The 22,294-nt window shown below is 39.1% G+C and overlaps 1 protein-coding gene across 4 annotated transcripts in view; it reads right to left on the bottom strand.

Moving 5' to 3' along the window:
• The window catches only part of Ccdc15 (coiled-coil domain containing 15), a 68,406-nt gene that overhangs the window by 5,290 nt on the left and 40,822 nt on the right, over window positions 1-22,294 (bottom strand). For 2 of the 4 annotated variants that reach the window (XM_037207612.1, XM_037207614.1), the window contains exons 12-14: window positions 21,650-21,745; window positions 19,717-19,820; window positions 384-560 (exon numbers count right to left, since the gene is read on the bottom strand). In XM_037207612.1, coding sequence (XP_037063507.1) covers window positions 384-560; window positions 19,717-19,820; window positions 21,650-21,745 — 377 coding nt within the window. The remainder of the gene's footprint in view (window positions 1-383; window positions 561-19,716; window positions 19,821-21,649; window positions 21,746-22,294) is intronic. The other 2 variants (XM_037207613.1, XM_037207615.1) reach the window with 2 other exon arrangements.

Genomic DNA, 22,294 nt, shown 5'->3' with positions numbered 1-22,294 from the left:
AAACATAAAGCCTGATTTTATACCCAGCTTCCACTACTCTGTCCCATGAGTCTTCTTATGCAGTGGGAAATAGTACCAGGAAAATGTAGTTAGTACTGGTCCCAAGAGGTACTAGCCAACCAGAACAGTAGTGGAGTATGCACCCTAGATGAGGAAAAGTACGAGAAGACAAACCAAGTCTCTCTCTCTCTTTGATTTTTCAAGACAGGGTTTATCTGCGTAGCCCTCACTCTGTAGCCCAGGCTGGCCTCAAACTCAGAGATCCGCCTGCTTCTGCCTTCTGAGTGCTGAGATTAAAGGTGTGCGCCACCACCACCCGGCTAAACCAAGACTCTTAAGGAATATGAGCCAGAACTTCATGCAGGATATTTAAAATCAGTCACCTTACATATTCTTTTTCTCTCCGGTGCTGTTTTTCTCTGGCTCCTTTTATTTCTTCAAGTTGTAACTGGGCTAAAACATCAGTTATCTTCTCTTCTGAATAAGGTTCTTCATGACAGTGCATTCTTAGGAGTCTCTGCTCTTCAGCATAGCGCTGCTGTTCTTTCCTTTTCTTAATTCTGAAAATGAAACCAAACTTACTTAGGAATTTTCTAAAATGGTTATCTAAAATTAGCTTCCTGATCCAAATAACTCAAGAAATTCCCTCAAAAAAGGGAATCAGAAAATCAGCAATCCAAGAGCTTTTTTGTTTGTTTGTTTGTTTTTTGAGACAGAGTCTCTGTATAGCTCTGGCTGTCCTGGAACTCAAGAGATCTGCCTGCCTCTGCCTCCCAAGTGCTGGGATTAAAGGTGTGGCCAACTCTCCTCTCCCTCCCAAGAACATTTAAAAAAGTGTTTGTGCTGGTTGACCTGAGTTTATCATCTTCTTCTTCTTTTTTTTTTTTTTTAATGTACATTGAAGTTTTGCCTGCACATGTGTCTGTGTGAGGATGCCACATCCCCTGGAACTGGAGTTACAGACAGTTGTGAACTGCCATGTGGGTACTGGGAATTGAGCCCGTATCCTTTGGAAGAGTGGCCATAGTGGTCAGTGCACTTAACCACTGAGCCATCTCTCCAGCCCCTGGGTTGTCTTCTAATCTATATAAATCGACTCCCAAAGGGAAATGACAAATGGCCAGTAAGACATTTTCTGTAAGAATCCCAGCACAAGAACAGGCTCAGGTTAAAGCTACCTGTAGGCAGGACATTTGCCACTACCAAAATGGTATAACAGGGACCAGATTTGTCCTCACACCAAAGAAACTTAAAAAGCAAATATGATAAAACACAAGAAATAACACCAAAAAAAACTATGCAGAGAAACCCTGTCTTGAAAAATCAAAGAGAGAGAGAGAGAGAGAGAGAGAGAGAGAGAGAGAGAGAGAGAGAGAGAGACTTGGTTTGTCTTCTCATACTCTTCCTCATCTAGGGTGCATACTCCACTACTGTTCTGGTTGGCTAGTACTTGGGACCAGTACTACATTTTCCTAGTGTCATTTCCCACTGCAAAGGAAGACTCAAGGGACAGGGCAGTGGAAGCTGGCCTGGAACTCACAATATAGACCAGACTGGCCTTGAATTTATACAGTTCCACCTGCCTCTGTTTCCCAAGTACTAGGATTAAAGCTGCTGGTATTATACTCCACACTTGGTCTATATTCCAAACATTTTAAAACCTCAAAGTAGACATTAAAAGTATGTAGTATTTAGGATATAGCCAGTGGTAGAGGGTTTGCTTAGCATACATGAGACCTTGAGGTAAATCCACAGTACCACATACAAAAAATTATCTTTGGGTTTGGAGAAGTGGTTCAGCAGTTAAGAGCACTGGCTGCTCTCTAGAGGACCCAAATTTAATTCCCAGCACCCTCACATTTGTTCACAAACATCTTTAACTCCAGTTCCAGGGGATCTAAAACTATCTTCTGGCCTCCTCGGTCACCAAACATGTGGTACATACATACAGGCAGAACACTTATACATATAAAATATTTTTAAATTATATCTTTATTTGTATATATTTTATATATCAAAAATACGTATGAATATGCACACATATATAAGGTAATAGCTGATAGAAATATAAGGAAATATTAAAAAATTGAAATATATGTAAAAATTTCAATGTCCCTTTCTCAATTACTGACAGTAAGTAGACAGAATAATGGAAATGATACAGTTAAGCTCTATGAACCAACTTGACCTAGTTGACATTGATAGAATAAGATTTTAAGAATACTAATATTTTCCTACTACAAAGCTCTTGAACTTAAAAATTTTGCAAAGATAGACAACATGCTAGATCAATGGTTCTCAACCTGTGAGTCATGACCCCTTTGGAGATTGAAAGACCCTTTCACAGAAGTCACCTAAGACCATTGGAAAACACAGATATTTACATTACGATTCATAGCAGTACCAAATTTACAGTTATGAAGTAGCAATGAAAATAACTTTATGGTTGGGGTGACCACAACATGAGGTCACAGCATTAGGAAGGTTGAGAACCACTGCCCTAGACTATAAAACCAATGTCAATAAATTCAAAAGGATTCAAGTAATACACAGCATATATTCTCTGACCATAATAGAATTAAATTAGAAATTAATAACAAACTTTTAGAAAACCCAATATATTTGAGAACTATATGCTATACTTCTAAATAATTTATTATATAAAAAGAAATGGAAATTAGAAGGATTTTTTTTGTTTTGTTTTTTTCGAGACAGAGTTTCTCTGTGTAGCTTTGGAGCCTGTCCTGGAACTCACTCTGTAGACCAGGCTGGCCTCGAATTCACAAAAATCTGCCTGCCTCTGCCTCCTGAGTGCTGAGATCAAAGGAATTTTTAGCTGGGTAAAATGATTTACTAGATACAGCTAAAGAATATTTAGTAAGGCTGGAGTAATGGCTCAGGGGATAAGAGCACTGGCTACTCTTCCAGAGGATCCATTTGGGTTTCCAGCACCACATGGCAGCTCACAACTGTCTGTAACTCCAGTTCCAAGGGATCTGATGCCCCTTTCTGGCTTCTGCAGAAGCCAGGAACATACATGGTACATAGACATACATGCAGCAAAATATCCATACACACAATATACACTTAAAAAAGAAAGCATGTAGTAGACAATTTCTAGCATTAAGTGCCTATATCAGAAAAATAAAAAGGGCCTTAGATCAAAGGCCTTAGCTTCTACTTTAAGAAATTAAAAAGAAGAAGATCAAGCTCAAGATAAGTACAAGAAAAGAAATAATAAATAATAGAGAGCTGAAACAAACTGGCAAAAAGAAAAATAATAAATACTGAAATGAAAAGTTAGCTCTTTGATAACTGTTAAGTCAGTCTACTGTGAGGGCCAAGATACAAATCACTAATATAAAAGTAAAATGCTATCACTACAGATTCTACTGTAACACAGATGACTCAGGATAATTTTATGCCAATAAATTTTCCAACTTGGATGAAGTTACAATGTGAAAGAAACATGTTACTATTATTAGCAACAATGAAACTGCAGTTAGAGATGTTCACAATGAGAAGTACAGAACCACATGAGATTATAGGTAAATTCTACCAAATAGTTAAGGACGAAATAAAGCCAGCTGTCACTCATCCAACAAGACTGAAGAAGAAAAACTGCTTCTCAACTATTCTCTAACACTGGCATTACCCTTAAACCCAAAGAAATAAAACTCCCAAATCAGAAAAAAACAAAAGCACAAGTTAGTATCTCTCATCATACATATAACAAAGTAATATATTTTGTCTATTTCTTTTCTGGAGTTGAGGGCTGAACCCAGGACCCTGTGCTTACTAGGTAAACACTCTACTACTGAACTAAATTCCCAATCCCTATTCTGTCTATTTTTGGTCTATTATGAAACTGTATTGAAATTTCCATTTATGGTTGTTGACAGCATACAGGAATGCACATTTGTTTTAGCTTTAGACATCAATAATGTGCCCTGCAACCTTACTAAACTTGCTTTCAACTTCCAGTGGAGTTTTACAAAGTGATCACGTCATTTTCAAATAAAGGCAGCTTTACTTCTTTGTTAAATTGTCTTATTTCTTTTTCTTGCCAGATTGCACTGACTAGAATTTTCAGTATGACTTGAGTAGCTGTGACGAGAATGGGCAGCTTCAGATTTGGAAAGAAAACATTTAGTCTTTCATATGAAGTACATTAGTTGTAAGTTTTTCAACAGATTTTTTTTTTTTAATCAAAGTAAATAAATCCCTTTCTCTTTCCAATTTGTTGAAAAACTTTTTAAAATTTTCTAACCAGGTGTTGGATTTTGCGTTGTGGTCATGTAGCCTCACTGCCTCTCGAACTCCATTCCTTCTTTTGAAGGTTAAATCAATTCTGTCCCTGGGGTACAACCCACTTGGTAATATTATGTTGCCCTCTTAATATGCTGTTTGATTCTCTTTGCTCAGAATGCTGACAGAGGTGTAGGTAGTAAAAACTGTGCTCATAATGTCTCAGGCAGAAATAACAACTCTATTGGGAACCCAACAGAGGCAATTCATATTATATTCTTGCAAACAATTTGTCTCTATTTTGTTCATGTCCTGAGACTTTGTGCAAGGCTAAATTTAAAAGACACCTCTTCTAGATTGGATCTACTTCTGATCTGTGGCTTTCTTTTGCATGTAGTAATATTGGTACAATCACTTTGAAAAGCAGTTTAACGGCTTCTTTTAAGACTGAAATACACACCTCTTATTTGGCAGGTACTTAGCCAAGAGAAAAGAAAATATATGCCCAATACTAATGCTTGAATACAATTTTCACTGGAAATTTGTTTAAGACCAAGTCAATGCCTGTCTACAAAGCTTCAAAGGATGAGATGACTTTTAGGGGCTAAGGCTCCTTTAAGTTAGAGCCAATGCTCATTTCCCAATCTGAAAACCCTTACAGACTTAAGGACTATACTAAGTCTACTTTGCTTGTATCCTAATACAAAGCCTAAATGACAAAGCACCCATTTAAAATGTTTACTGGAAAGAAATTCTGTGACAGGTTCCATGTGTTCCCTGAATTCCTCATGTAGCCAAGTGTTCTAGTTTCCTTTCTGTTGCTGTGATAAAGCATTCTGATCCCTTCTGAAGGGAAGAAATACTTTATTTCATCTTATACTTCCAGGTCACAGTCCACCATAAAGGGAAGTCAAGGGCAGGAAGTCAACTAGGATCCTAATGTCCGAACCATGGAGGAATGCGGCTTGCTGGCTTGCTCTCTGGGTCACTCCCTGGCTCATGTTTAGCTAGCTTTTTATACAGCTTAGTACAACATGCCTGACGAACAGTGCCACTCACAATGGGTTGGGCCTTCTTACATCAATTAATAATCAAGACAATTCTTCATAAATACACCCACATACCAACCTGATCCAGGTAAATCTTCAACTGAAGCTTCTTCTCTCAAAGAACTCCAGGCTGTGTCAAGATGACTAATTAAGGCTAAATGGAACATCAAGGATGACTTCTGGTCCTGTCTCTTCCTGAGTGCTGGGATCACAGGTGTGTACCATCACACAGTTTCTGTGGTGCTACAGATCAGCCCAGGGATGTATGTATGCTGGGCAAGCAGTCTACCAAGTGAGCTACATCCCCAGCCTATTAACTGAGCAGTTTAAGCCTACTGTCGAGAAATACTTCTTAGGGAAAACAAGAAACAACAGAAAACTCTTCCGGAAAAAAAAAAAATTTACTCATTGTTGATAATGAACTTGGATCTCCAAGCCAAGAGCTCTGATGGGGATATATGAAGAGATCAAAGTTATTTCCATACTTCCTATTGATAAACAGATCAAATGGATCTGAGCAAAGTAACTGTAAGTGTTCTGGGAAGATTACTGCAGGCAAATGCTATCAAATAGTACCATGTGCCAAAAGTATATCTTTCATGAAAAGAAGAGTCAGTTAATGGTACCATTATCTGATTGCAAGGAACTGTTAGCCAAGTACAGTAACTTGGGTATCTGCAGAAGATCAAGGCTTGTCTTGGCTACAGAAAGTTCTACTCCTAGACTACAAAATGAGAGACCTGTCTCAAAATAAAAATAAATTTAAAGAAGAAAAACTGCTGCTATAGCCACTCCAACATTCAGTAACCATTTACTCTGATAAGTAAGCAGCCATCAACACAAGGACAAGACTTTCCACTGACAAAAAGATTACAATTTGTCAAAGGCTCACATGATTGTCAACATTTCTTACTAATAAGGAATTTATTTGAGGCAGGTTCTAACTATGTCACCCTAGTTGGTCTAGAACTTGCGCTGTAGACCAGGCTGGCTTCCAATCACAGAGATCTTCCTGACTCTGCCTCCCCAGTGTTGGGCTTAACGGCGTATAACACCACACCATCTAGTAAAGTTTTTTGTTTGTTTGTTTGTTTTGTTTTTTCGAGACAGGATTTCTGTGTTGTTTTGGTGCCTGTCCTGGATCTTGCTCTGTAGCCCAGGCTGGCCTCAAACTCACAGAGATCCGCCTGGCTCTGCCTCCCGAGTGCTGGGATTAAAGGCGTGCGCCACCATCACCTGGCCTAATAAAGTATTTTTACTGAAAGTGTATATATTATATATTTTTAGATACAATGTTATTACACATTTAATAGGCTATGCTATAGTATAAAGATAACTTTTATATGCACTGGGAATACAATTCATGTGACTATCTTTTGTGATATTTACTTTATTGCAGTGGTTGGGAACCAAACCCATAATATCTCCAAAGTATGCTTGAATGTAAGTCTAAAATATGCAACCAGTCCACTCAGAAAGCAAACCAGTGTTGCCTGGGTTAGAGGCAGAGGGTGCAGAAGGCTGCCAAGGGACATGACAAAAGTCCTGGGGATGACAGGTGCCCTAGTTAGGATTACTATCGCTATGACCTTGACCAAAAGCAAGTTGGAGAGATAAGAGTTTATTAGGATTACACTTCCACAGCACAGTCTACCACTGAAGGAAGTCAGGACAAGAAGTCAAGTAGGGCTGGAATCTAGAGGCAGGAGCTGATGCAGAGGCCACAGAGGTTGCTGCTTACTTGCTTACTCAGACTGCTTTCTTATAGAACCCAAGACTACCAAGCCCAGGGATGGCATCATCTACAATGGGCTGGGCCCTCCCCCATCAATCACTAATTAAGAAAATGCCCTACAGCTTGATCTTACGGAGGCATTTTCTCAATTGATGTTCCCTCCTTTCAGATGATTCCAGCTTGTGTAAAGTTGACATAAAACTAGCCAGCGCAACAGGTATGTTTACTATCGTGACACTGGTGGTGGTTTCATGTGTTACACATGTCAAAACATACCAACTTCTGGTGCTGGGGAGATGGCTCAGTCATTAAGTGTCTACCATACTGGCCTGAAGGTCTGAGTTTGGATTCTCAGCACTCGTGAAAAAGCCAGGTGCAGTGGCATATATCTGTAACCCCAGTACTAGCAAATACTTTTTCCGAAGACTTATTTATTCTATTTTATGTGTCTGAGTGTTTTGTCTACATGTGCATATGTGCATAGGAATCAGATACCCTGGAACTGGAGTGGTTGTGAGCCATCATATGGGTGCTGGGAACCCAATCCAGGTCCTCTGCAAGAGCAGATAGTGCTTTTAACTACTGAATCATCCCTCAGCCCCCAGACCCATATTTCTTGAATAAAGTAAAAACTCTGCTAAAAATTCTAGGCCTCTATCTATTTGTGGCAGACTGTAAGCTCTGGGGGGGAATTAAAGTCTCCATTTTGTTAGATTAAATTTAAGGTCTAGACACCATACTACAAAACTAAAAGATCAGGCACTAGAATAATAGGCATGGATGTTGTCAGTGTGGAGCTAATTCATCCGTATTCTGAGAGGTAACCACTAGCCACTCCCAGGAGAGAGAGACACGGCCACGTTAAACAAGGATTTTCTCACAACTGCCTTCCCACATTTGCTAGTATTTTCTGAGCTACCCCTATAAATCTCAGTTGAGTATTTCTCAAAGCGCATAAAAACTGTTTTTATGGTACGCCTGAACCTGCAGCACAACTGAAAGGTGTAACAGGGCAGAGGTGAGACATCTCATTATTGCAATCTGGGCACAGGGAATCTCTTTACACCAGGGAAGATCAAGATTTAAAGGCATGTGAGGCAATGAACTTGGGAATGTGAGCTAGGTGATGTGGAAAAACCCAGCACAGGCACATACAGAGAAGGCACTGACTTTAACCTATGCTGCTCTCAACCTAAGTTAGAGAATGAAAGGAAAAGACTGAAAGTGCAAACTTAAGAGGTAAAAGCCAAAGATCACAGGTGTTTGGCTAGGATCTATAAATGTAAAGAACTTTTTTTTTGGTTTTGTTTTGTTGAGACAGGGTTGATTTTTGTAGCCCTGGCTATTTTGAAACCTGTTCTGTAGACCAGGCTGGCCTAAAATCCACAGAGATCTGCCAGCCTCTGCCTCCCAAGTGCAGGCATTAAAGGTGTGTACCACCTTGCTTGCTTTTTCTTCCTTTTCTTTTCTTTTTTTCCACTTTAAAGAAAGAGATTTTATTTATTTTGATTTATGTGTGTGGATGTTTAGTCTGCATGTCTGTCTGTGCACCACATGCACGTGGTGCACACCAAGGTCAGAAGATGGCATTAGATCCCCTGCAACTGGAGTTTCAGATGGCTGTTAGCCACGTTGTTGCTGGGAATCAAACTGAACTACTTACCTAACTACTTAACTATCTAACCACGGAACCATCTCTCCAGCCCCGCTCACTACTTCTTAATTATTTTACTATGAACTATGCTATGGTGACAGGGGCTTTGAGGGTGGTTACAACCGTAACATCATGATGGCCATTCAAGCATCCCTCCTCAACTCTGCTCTGTAATGGTTCATCTTGATCGACTTGACTGGACTGAGAACATTTAGGGGGACTGGTAAAACATTCTTTTGGTGTGCCTATGGTGAGTTTCCAGAGACCACTGACCGAAGAACTTTTCAAAAGGGAGTCAGATAAGAAGCATCCTTCCGAGAACATTCATATTTGTTACCGTCAGTAACTCCTGACTTTGTCATAAAAGCAAATCTGAGGAAGCAGAGGGAGGTTTTCAATGATGAAATATAAACAGAGCCAAGTGAGTGACAACAGAAAAGATCAGCGTCAAATTCAAACCATGTGTTAGTTTGGACACTACAAGCAGCAGCATAAACCATATGAAATTCCTTCTTACTAGGATGGTTCTCTTTATTTGAGCTGACATCTTAGGTACCACTGATAGAACAGAATTGATGGCGTTAACTCCCTGCCTCCACTTAGATGTCCTTCTCCTCAGAAAGTTACCTCAACTTTCTGCCTCCAGTTCTACATTTCTTCACCCCTCTGAAACAGCTCACAGATTGAGCACTCCAGTAAAAAACAGCTCTTTAAGGTCATTCTCTGCATAGGCAATGCTGTCCCAAAGGGACAAAGGATTAAGTATTACAACAGTTTGTGATCCTCCAAAAGAGGAACAGTATATGAACAAAAATGCATTCTACCTGTGGACTAAAATTTTAGAGTGTGTTGGGGAAATGTCTAAAAAGGCTTTTTGGGAACACTGAAAAAAAAGCTGAGGAACTGTGGGAGCATTTTCCTGACTTTATTGACTTGCTAACTACTCCTTCCTCCTGGAATCTTTTCTTTCTTGGCCTTTGAATGCATTGCTTCTGCTGGGTTTCCTCATACACCTTTCTGGACCCATCCTTCCCTGTCTGCTTTGCAAGCATATCTCCTTAAAGCTCCAGTAGGTGTTTTCCTTTTCTCATGATATTCTTTCACCCCATGTGACTTAATCTCTGGCTTCTGCTTCAGTTACCACCCACAGCCACCTGTAACTCACAAAGCCACAGCACTGTCATAGATTATGTCCCTGAGACTCAAGTCTACCTGTCAATTTGACATCTCCATTGGATACCTCACAGGTTGATAAGTAATCTGCTCTACATACAAGCTTCTATTTTTCTAATGTCTTCAAAGCTTCTTATGCAAACATACCTTTTACTGATACACAATAGAAACTAGAGGAGGTCAGGACAATGGTGTGACTACTATTACAACATTTCTCTGGTAATAATGAAAGGTATTCTGAAACCAATGTCAAATTTTCAATAAAAGAGGTAAGAATCCAAGAGCCTGCAAGTTGGTCTATAAATTCAATATACTGGGCATTTGCACAACTAAACAAGTAGATACTAATATTTAAACTTCTAAAGTATACTATAAAAAACAAACTGACACCATTATGAAACTGTATGTAAAATAATACAAAAATAATAATCTTCTAATTTAGCAAACAACTCAAAAACTGTGATATTTTTGTTTTGTTTTATTTGAGACAGAGTCTCACTAGTAGCTTTGGCTGGCTTGAAACTCGATAGACTAGTCTGGCCTTAAACTCAGAGATCCGCCTGCCTCTGCCTCCTTAGTACTGGGATTAAAGGTGTGCAGTATCTTGTTCTACAAAAACTCTCAGTCTTCTTCTATATGGTAAGGCCATACATGTCACTAATCCTTTACAAAGTGAAACTAAAATAAAAACATACAACTAAAAATAGGGGTTATCTTTTGACTCCCTGGACCTTCCTCCTGTGCAATTACAGAAATTTGCCAACACTAATAACATGCTCGAATAAATGCAATTCTTCTAAGATGAAGAAACAGGTTTATTCGTAAATGAAAGAGGTGCTCTGCTAGAAAAATAACTTCTCAAGGAAATTAAGTCTGCCTCTTTGCCCCACAGGACTAAATCTAAGCCTAATCTAGCACAGTCTCAATCTTTGTCCACACTGTTTTCCTGTTCAACACTTTCCAGGGCTCCTATTCCCTGACTCTGAAAGTAGTATTCCTTAGCAATTAACTTAACAGAGGCTGGGGATATAGCTCAGTTAGTAGGATGCTTGCATGGCATAAACCTGGGCTGGACACTCGGCAGGGCAGCTCACACCTGGAATCCCAGCACTCAGGAGGGAAAAGCAGGAAGTCCAGAAGTTCAGGGTCATCCTTGGTTACAGAGACTTCTAGACCAAGCTGAACTACACAAGATCCCATCTCTAATGATAATGATAACAATGGGAAGAAGAATTTAACATTTCCTACTGGAATCTCTACTGGATATTTTTTCACATACCTAAAGCCCATATACCCCGGTCTAAATGTATCCTGTACTCATACCTCCTTCCTGGAGATGTATTTAACAGTACTTCATTCACTTGGTAGCACGAGCCACAGATTTCCTTAAATCCCCTCTTCAAACTGCCCTCTACTCTTTACCATCTCGGCGGCCTTGTCACATGTGACAGGCCATGTTAAAGATTTCTAAAAATTAGGAGATGGAGCCACCAAATCTGGGATAAAGGCCCAGTTTTGCCACTGGTTAAATGTAATTTTATGGCCGGGCAGTGGTGGCGCACACCTTTAATCCCAGCACTTGGGAGGCAGAGGCAGGCAGATCTCTGTGAGTTCGAGGCCAGCCTGGTCTCCAAAGCCTGGGCTACCAAGTGAGTTCCAGGAAAGGTGCAAAGCTACACAGAGAAACCCTGTATCGAAAAAACAAAAACAAACAAACAAAAAAATGTAATCTTATGTTAGGCAGATCACTTAACCTTTCTAGGGCTCATTTTCTCATCTTTAAAAACAAAAAGGATAAAATCTACCTATTAAGTCATTGAAATGAGCAAATGAGCCTACACCTCTAAAGCATTCGATGTCATACCTAACAGTATAAACATTCAATGACTGGCAGTTACTGCTACTGTGAAGAATGGCTGAATCAACCGAACCTAGTCATTTGTGTAATGCAACTGACTCATAAGGGTTTAATACATACTTTTAAATTAATTTCACTCTCTTCTGGTCTTATTTCAAAAACCTCCTAGCAGTTAGTCTTATCTATTCCCACAATACCTCTAATTGGGCTCCTAAGTGTTCTCAGTATAAAGTCCAACTTCCTCCTGACACACTAAGCTCTTTATGATCTTGTCTTTATGTCTTAAGGCTTACATCTTGCCATTTATTTAGCTCTGATCACATCAGAAACGTCATACTGTCTCACAAATCACCACTTTTGTAATGCCAGTCCTTTAGGCTATAATTCCCGTCTCCTCCTTCCCCATTCAAATTCCATCCTTATCTCATACCAATCCTAGTAATTCTTTAATACCTAGGTTTAGGAAGTCTTCCCTTTCTGCCACTTAGGCTATCAATTTTTTGGTTTAAAAACGGTTTCTGTGCTTCCACATATTCTTTTGACTAACACCTATTGAAAATGCACCATGTTTCACATTCTATGTCCAATTCATTTAGATAAGATACTACCTTATTTTAATCAACACAGAGCCTTTACAAAGGTACATAATATTATCCTCATTTTATAAGGAGGTAGGAAGAAGAGCTGGGAGTGGATGCCTTGTAACTCTTAATACAAAGCATGATGGTGACCTATTTATTTATCTGTTCCCTATTCCTCAGCCAAATCTACCCTGTAGGTTTCTTGAAGACTCTATTATGTTTATCATTTCTCATACCCCAAATCTAACACATCTAACAGTAAGTAGTAGCGCAATAAGCAGTTGCTAAATTAATGGAAGTCATATCATTTAATTCTTATAAGCAGGTAATGAGAAGCAGTTATCAATTCATGCTTATAAAGCTGATCCATGATTATTTTAGAAAGTGTTTTTTGCATTCAAGTTAAAACACACAACCTCCATCAAAGAACAAATATTTAATTTCTTCAACAAACAAAAAGCAAAAAAAAATTTTTTTAAACTATTTGTCAACAACATCATTTTAAGTCTTCTGATGCCACCTGCAAAACAATCAGTAACTTTCAAATTATTTTCTAAGGTCAAGAGTATAAATCTAGAACAATATGAAGATTATCCAGTAGAAAACAGTGATAAAAGTCTTAAGCAGATGTTTTTAAGGTTAGTAGTCTTGCTAAATAAACATTCTCTACTGATTATGCCATGTGTCATAAGATTTAGGTTAGACATCAAGCCTACAGGGAGACATATTGGTTTCAGTTAAATGAATTTATTTAACTGAATAATGAAGATATTCAGCCAGAAGGAAATTGCTCCTAAAGTCAACTAATGAAAAAGAAGAGAGAAGGAGAGATGGGGGCGGGGGAGATACAGGGTCTGTCAAAGTAACATGGTTCAAGTCTATGATTCTAGCACTTAGGAGGTTGAGAAATTCAAGGCCATCTTTGGCTACTCAGGGATTTTGAGGATACCCTGGGATACATAAGATTCTTTATCTTGAAAAACAAAATAGGATGGAGAGACGGGTCAATGTTAAGAGCAGGTATTACTCTTGTAGAAGACCAGAGTCCAGTTCCCAGCACCCACCCACATCAGGCAACTCACAACTGCCTGTAACTCCAGCTTCAGGTAATCCAATACCCCGTTGTGACTCTGGGAGCACCTGCACTCGGGTGAACAGGCTCACACACACAGACACAAAGGATCAAATACAGACATACGGGATCACACACAGGCACACATGCATATACATACTTAAGCAATGAGGAGAACGTAGTAAAGAACTATCACAAGGAGGAGGAAGGGGGTAAAGGGCAGAGGAGGGAAGGAAGGGAGGAGGAGAAGAAATAACATAGGGGTTGGGGATGTAGCTCAGCAGTCAAGTGCTTGACCAGCAGGTGCAAGACTAGGCTCTAGGCCTGAGCTATGGTATAGCAAAAATAATAATTACATTGGGCATGACAGCTCAGAGCTGTACTTACTGCACTTGGGCAGGTGAAATCTGAGAGCAGTCTGGAGTGTACAGTGAGATTCCATCTCAAAAAGGCAAGGGCTAGGTGACCCCAGTGGAGCCCTCTGATTATGTGGTGTCTGAGCTGTCATCAGAACTGCCCCATTTGCTAAGCCCCTTGGTATCCCTGGCCAAAACTCACTATTACTATGTCCAGCTCCCTGTGCTCCCAAAGTATCTCCATTCATCAGAAACAGGACTGATGACAGTCTTCTTTAGGGTGGCTAATTTAGTAGTCATGGTCCTCCAGCTCCCAATTATTTAAACTATATGCCACACTTTCATACAAAATTATACAACTTAATAGAGGGGTCATAAAAAATTGGCAACAGTGAAAGGTTTCTAAATACCTAATGATGAAAATTCAAAATTACAACATGACTTCCCCACAGCCTTGAATTTAGTGTCATTGAATGAAGTGCTTCAGCAGAGATTTGAGAATACTGTTTTGCTGCAAAACTGCAATGTTTTTCATAGAGTTTCCTGTTTTTAAAACAAAGACCTTCTGTATGTTCCTATATCATTCCTCAGGGTATAATTATATCTTAAGACTGTATCACCTAGTAAGTTCCAAATTAGTAAATCTTTAGGCTGTATTGTGTTAGAATATTTTATTTTTAAAAACTGTTGTTAGATTTGCTAACTTGAGTTTCATTTTAAAACTATTAAATATAGGGGCTGGAGAGATGGCTCATTTAAGAGCACTGTTTGCTCTTCCAAAGGACCTGGGTTCAATTCCCAGCACCCACATGGCAGCTCACACCTGTGTATAACTGCAGTTCCAGAGCCTGACACCCTCACACAGACACACATGCAGGCAAAACACCTACGTTCTATTGTTGAACATAACAACAACAACAGAAAACTATGAAATACATTTTGTTTTGGGATTGGCAAAAAATTTCTGGTAACATCTAACAAGGCCCTGGACACACTTCAGCCATTTTGTACTATGTATTTATTTGAAATGCATTCTCAGCATTAATGATTATCAGGTCAAAATATCAACTCTGAAAAGGGTTGAAAATCTTCTATGTCCTGAAGGTCAAATATTCAGGTCAATGCTTAATTATTTATGTAAAACTAAATAAGTACATCCATTTTATTAGTATGACAATTTCCTCTTTAATATGTGGCAAAAATTTATACCTAAGAAAATAAATATATTCTACTTATAAAACTGTGTACCCAGAGTTGCATAAAAATGGTTACTGAGAATAAAAAGTCTTGCCCAAGATGATTCCTGCTTCACTCCAGCAATAATTAACTTTTCATCTTCTTTCTCCATGTGTCCTCTACTTATTAAACATTGTGGCAGTGAGAGAGTCCTTACTGTAATTTTTATTAAATGCCAGACAAAATATTAAGTGTCATACATATTTCTCCATTTCATTCAATCCTCACACTAGAAGACAGGTGTTATACCCATTTCAGAGGGCTGGGTAGATAGCTTGGTGCACAGAGTGCCTGCAAGCATTAGGACCTGTGTAAAAGCCAAGTGTGGTAACCCCCAGCACTGGGAAATGGGAACATGAAGATCCAAGGGGCTAGCCTAGTCAAAACATCAAACTCTAGGTTCAGTGAGGGAGTCTGTCTCAAAAATAAGGTGGAAAGTGAGAAAGGTAGACACTTGACATCACCCACCTCTGACCTCTATATGCCCTATCCACCCCCTACAAAAAAATTTACAACTAAGATCATACTTAATGGTGAGAAACTGTAAGCTTCCTTTCTAAGATCAGAAACAACCAAGAATGGTCCTTCAACCATTTTCTCTCAACATTGCATCAGGAGTCTTGGCAAATGCAATCAGACAAGAAAAGGAAATAAAGGTTAGAGGCTAGGAAGGAAAGGTCTTTGTTCCAAGATGATATATTCATCTACACAGAAATTCTGAAAGAATCACCAAAACCACTCTTGGAACTAATAATAACAGCAGGGTAATATAAAAAGTCATTTTCCTATATGTCAATAAGGAACAAGGAAAAAGCAGAGCATAAAAAATTATATTTATGTTAGTAAGAGAGAGAGAGAGAGAGAGAGAGAGAGAGAGAGAGAGAGAGAGAGAGAGAGAGAGAGAGAGAGAGATCGGAAGCCAGCGCTGAAGGCTCAGCAGTTAAGAGCATTGGTCACTCTTCCAGAGGACCCTGCTTTGATTCCCAGCACTCACATGGTGGCTCACAACTGTCTATATCTCCAATTCCTGGGGACTTGACTCCCACTTTTGGCCTGTGTAGGCAACAGTCATGCATGCAGGTGGTACAGAGACATACATATAAACAAAACACTCACACATAAAATAAATGAATCAATTTTAAAAATCATGACAAATTATAAAGCTAAGTGCTACAGACATGCTAGTTCTCCCAGCCTTGTCTACAGAGCATGGGATTCCAGTATGATTCAGCAAGTGATCCTATGGACACAGATACACTCATTCTAAAGTTTGTGAAGAGGTAAAAAGATACCTCTTGTAGGTACCTATTGTAAAGTTACAATATAAGAGGAGAAAAATGACAGAGGGCTGAAGACACAAAAGTATATAAATACAATCAACTGACCTTTCAAGAAGGAGCAAAGGCAACATAATGAAGAAAAGATAGCCTTTTCAATAATGGTGCTGGGGAAATCTTCATCCAAAAAAAATTACTTTAAACAAAGACCTTGTATTTCTTATAAAAATTTAACTCAAAATATGCAGCCAGGCATGATAGCACTTATCTATAATTCCAGAGCTTCAGTGGCTAAAACAGAAAGACTATTGAGTTCAAGAGCAATCTGGACTATACTGCAAGATCCTATGTTCAAAATCACAAACAAACAACAAAAACCCACCTCTAAACTAGGCATGGTGGGAACTGTAATCTGAGCACTGAGAGGTGCAGGGAGGAAGGACAGCAGGTTGGGATCATTCTCAGATACACCGAGTTCCAGGCCAGCCTGGGCTTTGTCTTAAAAAGCAAAAACAAAAAAACTCTCAAAGTGGCTTATAGTACCAAACATAAAAACCACATATCTCCTAGAAGATACTAGAACAGACAAAGCTATATGATTTAGATATGGCAAAATTAATCCATGAAAAAGCTAGATCATTAAAATCTTCTGCTCTGGAAAAGGCAATGTCAAAAGAATAAAAAGATAAGACAGAGACTGAAAGAAAGTATTTAAAACAATTTTACAAAGACCTTGTACTCAACATACACATAAAAACTCTTAAAGTCAAAACAAGGAAACAATGCCATTGAAAATGGAGAAATAGAGCTGGTTCTTCACCTCTCCTGACTTGCACATGGTGCTGGAAGGCTCTAGGCATGCTACTGGAAGAGGAAAGTACACAACATCACCCAGCTACAAACTTTCTTGCCCACAACAGAGGCCTGCTCACAAGCTACACCGATGCCACAGTGGCACAGCTGTGATGGGAGTAACTGACCACCTTTTGATTGGTTTCAAGGCCCGCTCCTCAAGAAAGAACCCATACCCGACTCTGTTAAAGTGGCCAAGAACCTGAGGCTAGACAGGTCATGAGCCTGGAGGAAAACCTAGTACTACTAGTATCCTGCTAAAGGAACAAAACGATAAAATGATTCCTAACGACATATTGTTACACCTATAGACAGACATCACTCAGCCCTCATCAGAGAAGACTCTTCCTGTAATAGATGAGAATTAACATGGAGATCCACAACTGGACAATGTGCAGAGAGTGAGAGACTTTGGAACAGTCAGCCCTAAACAGGATGTCTTTACCAAACCCTTCCCCTCAAGGCTCAGAAGTCTATGTAAAGAAGAGGCAGAAAGATTCTAAGAGACAGCCAGAGGTGGGGGATGACTCTAAGGAAACAGCATTTTCCAGCCTCAAGGCTGATACACATAGGAACTCACAGAGACTATGAAAGCATGTACAGGATCTGCACAGGTTCAAACCAGAAAATCCCATAACCAAGAAGGGAACACAGACACAAAGTCCCACCCCCATCCAAGAAGCTATTTGCAACTGATACTTGATAGGAAAGGAAAAACAAGTTTTTTCAAATGGAGTCTCACTGGGTGTACCAACCACACTCAAGAGCAGGCCCCACGCTTGAAAGTAGTTGACCAACACAAAACAGACTCCATGGATTTTTGTACACTTTGTTTTGTTTTGTGTATATGTGTTTTATTAGTTTCATTTTTTAGTTTGTTTTGATTTTTTAAGTTTATTTGTTTTGAGAGAGAAAAGAACATAAAAGTTGGGTGGATAGGGAAGTGGGAAGAATCTGTGGGGAGTTGAAGAGAGGAAAAAATATGATGAAAATATATTGTATGAAAGAAGTTAATAAAACTATAAAAGTCAAAAATAGAAACAAATGACCGAATTACAAAATAGGCAGCAGATCTGAATAAACATAGCACCAAAGAAGATATCCAGATGGCAAGAGAGCATATGAGAAGATACTACCTGCATAGAGCATCAGGAGACTGACAGTCAGAACAGCGAGATGCCACTGTTCCAACACAAACTGATTAGAATGACCAGACCACAAACACTGACAACACCAAGTGCTGACTTTGCATATGATCCAGAAATCACACTCCTTCATATTTACCCAAATGAACCAGTAATTTAAGTCCTCAGAAAAATTCACACAGTAGAGTACCTTTATTCAAAACTGCCAAATCTTATGAGCAACAAAGATGTCCTTCAGCAGGTCAAAGGATAACTTAAAACAAAGACACAGCAAGAGGGAAGATTATTATTTGATTTTTTTTATTATATATGTTTTTAAAACAGCTATTTAAATGACCAACAAGTTGGCTCAGCCAGTAAAGGTGTTTGCCACCAAGCTTGACAATCTGAGTTTGATCCTTAGGATGCAAGAAAACTGACTCTCACAAGTTGCCTTTCTGACCTCCACATGCATGAGTGCCCTACACACACACACACACACACACACACACACACACACACACACGCACGCACGCACGCACGCACGCACGCACGCACGCACGCACGCACCATTTTAAAAAGAAACAGCTATCAACCCATGAAAAGGCAATGAAAGAACCGTAAGTGCATATCAATAGCTAAGAAACTAACCTGAAAAGTTTACACACGCATTGGAGAAGGAGAAAACACTGAGCCAGAGGAGAGGTAAGCTGTTGCCAGGGGTGAGGGGCTTGAGAGGGAGGAAATGGCACAGCACAGGTTTCCAAGGCAATGGAAATAATAATCTGTATGATATGTGTGTGAACACATTTTATTACTATATACTTGAATATACAACACCAAGAATGAATCTTAAAGCATGTCATGAACTCTGGGTAATAGTGTGCTGATGTGGGCTCATCAACTGTAACAAAATGAACTAGTGGGAAAGCTGTGCATGTCTGGAGGCAGGAGGTATATGTGACCTCTATCGCTCAATTTTGCTATGAACTAAAAACTAGTCTAAAAAAATTAAGTCTAAAAAAAAAAATCAAACCAGGAAGACACGGTAGTGCACCTACAAGCCTAGCATTTGTGAGACAGATGCAGGGAAATGCCTACAAGTTTGACGTTAACTTGGTCTCTATAGTGAGTTCCTACAAAGTGAGATTCTGTTTTTAAAAAAAGAGAAAGAAAAACATTATATACACATATATGAAATATATGTATAACTTACTTACATCTTTAATTCTTTATCTAGATCAAAAGTGACTATTTCCAAGCTCAGAAGGCAAAACCACAAAATTATTGCCTGATTATTTCTCCTCCTCTCCTTTTTTTTTCTTTTGGGGTAGTGAGTGGTATGGTAGTTGGAGATTGAACCTAGGGTACCAGGAATGCTAAGGATGTGTTTACCAGTGAGCTATACCCCAAGCCCAAACCTGACGATTTCTAGCCCTTAGTCCTAGCAAGCATTGCATTAGCTTAACTGTCATTTAAGAATGAGAACCAAAGAACTTACTTTTCAACTCTTTTCTTTTGTTCCCTTTGTCTGTTTTGTTCTTTCACTTGTTCTCTCTCAATATCCATGAAAAGCCTCCTGTGTCTCAGGTATTGCTTTTGACGCTAAAGGAAAGAAGTTAAAATTATCTAGCCTGTTCACAGACAACTTTGTAAAGAAGGACAAATTCTTATTCTAAAGAGAAGAAAACTATTAGATAATGAGGTTACATGTGGTAAAGTCATTAACTTCCTCTGTATCAACAACAGTACACACAGTAAGAAAATTAAGTTTCCAAGTAGATAGCTACTTTGTTAATAGACAAACCAGTGAAAGTGCAAATTTAGTTTACCCTTAGTAAAAGCTGAAACAGTTAACATCATCTGAAGAAAAAACAGTGTATTAGTTTGCCCTTAGTGTAGTCCACTTGTCAATAGTACCTAGGAAATTGTTATATTTGACACAATAAGGTACATACTATATTTACTTTGTGTTCTCAAGCAGTATCATAAAAGCAGGGCCGCAGAGAAAAAAAGGGAGGCATTTTATAATAGAACAATACCCCATTTAACTTGTAAAGACTAAAATCACATCGCAAAGCCTAGCCACATATGATGATGAGAAGTGCAGAAGGGATGAAGTATATCAGGGTATCATGCTCATAAACAGAATGAGCATAATAAAAGCAAGTGCTACTATACTGTGCACGATCTGTTTACTTCTGGCTTTACATATTCTCTTTCAAGGACACAAGCTACTCAAAGGGATAACTTATCTATACATACACTAGGTCAGCATATGACTTGTTTGGTAAAAGAACCTTAATCTGAAGAATGACTCTCATTATTGAAGATGCATCAAAAATGTTTCTTTTCTCATCTGACAATGGCACATGGCCAGGATTTAAAACTGTTAGAGTACTTTTTAACTGAAGGAGAAGGGAAGCCATACATTTAAAGTATTCCTCTAAGTAAGTTATAGTGGCAAATATATACAGCTAGAGAAATTTACTTGGATCAAATCTTTGACTTCACACAAGTACACCTTAAGTCCTAGGAGTTTAAAAGAAAAGTTAAGCATATTATAATGTCTTAACATCTTTGGAATTTGTGGAGTTTTTTTTCTGTTCTTTCTTTTTTTAAAATATTTGTTTTTATGTGTATGGATGTTTTGCCTGCCTGTATAACTGTGCACCATGTATGTGCAGTGTCCATAGAGGAGTTGGATCCTCTAGGACTGGAGTTACAGATGGTTGTGAGTCACCATGTGGGTGCTGGGAATTGAACCCAGGTCCTCTGGAAGAGCAGTCAGTGCTCTGAACCGCTGAGCCATCTTTACAGCTCCCTAATTTTTCTTTTAATATTTATTTATTTTTATTTTATTTAACACATGTATTTTCTTTATAAGGCACATAATAGCCTTCCCCTCCTTCTACAACTTGTGCTAGGAGTTGAATCCACACGACAACCTTTCTATGCTTAGGAGAGAGAGTATATTAGCAGGATAGCTGGGGGCGGGGATCTTAACCAGAGAAATCACCAACTTTTTAGAAAGCACAAAAAATGCATCAAATATGGCACCAAGTAGATTGCAAAAAGCTGCTTGTTTGTGATATGAGAGCTGAAACAGTCCAGCTGGCAGAATGCATTTTGGGTTACTCAAATCTTTCATGTCTCTTGTGCATGTTAGCAAAGTATTTGGCCTGTAATGTAGGCCTGTGTACCATCTGCATACAGTGCCTGCACAGGCCAGAAGGTATCAGATCCCCTGGGACTGGAAATATAGATGGCTGTGAGTACCCATTTAGTGACTGGGAACTGAACTTAGTTCTCTCAAAGGGCAGCACATACCGGCTGAGTCATCTCTCCAGCCTCAGAATTTGTTGTTTTAATGAGTTAAACTAGTGAACTGCTTCCAACTTCACACAGAATTCAGAAGCAGCACCACTGCATACCTCTTTCTTGTCTTCTTCTTGATCCACTCCAGACTGAAATGCCAGTAGAGCGTGGTATTCAGTGCTCAGTCCTGATCGATACTCCTCAAACACCTGCTACAAAGTCCAATTTACAACAAGTGACAAAACTGCTCAAGTTCTGTGATTCCACTCGGTGTGTCTGTCCACTGACTCTTCCTTAACTGGTATGGCATGGCAGAAACTGGGCTCATTACCTACTATATCTTCTAGAAAAATCATGTTGGTTGGTACGCGTACCTGGACATTTTATGTCAAGTAATAATTTCTACTTTTAAAAAGTTATTTATCTTTAGTACTAGAAGCAGGACTAATGAACTAGACTGCTCCTGGCAACAGGATTTTTTGGGGGTGATGAAAATGTTCTTATATTGACTGTGGTAAGGTTTGCCCACCCTGTGAACACTCAAAAATTACTGAATTGTACATTAACTAATCTTTAGTGTTTGTACTCACCATCATATTTACAAACTTGCCTACTTGTTCCCATCGATATGTAACCCCAACACTCACAGTGCTTATGTAGTCCTTGGCAGACATGCAAAGATATGAAAGATTTGAGTAACAACAAAAATGCATGCTGCCAGCTGATTCTCTTTGTTTCCACCCTCATACCACAAACAAGCA

Source organism: Peromyscus leucopus, chromosome 7 (assembly GCF_004664715.2).
Source record: "Peromyscus leucopus breed LL Stock chromosome 7, UCI_PerLeu_2.1, whole genome shotgun sequence".
NCBI lineage: Eukaryota > Metazoa > Chordata > Mammalia > Rodentia > Cricetidae > Peromyscus > Peromyscus leucopus.
The sequence above is the reverse complement of the archived record's forward strand: the minus strand, read 5'-3'. Positions and strand labels throughout refer to the sequence as shown.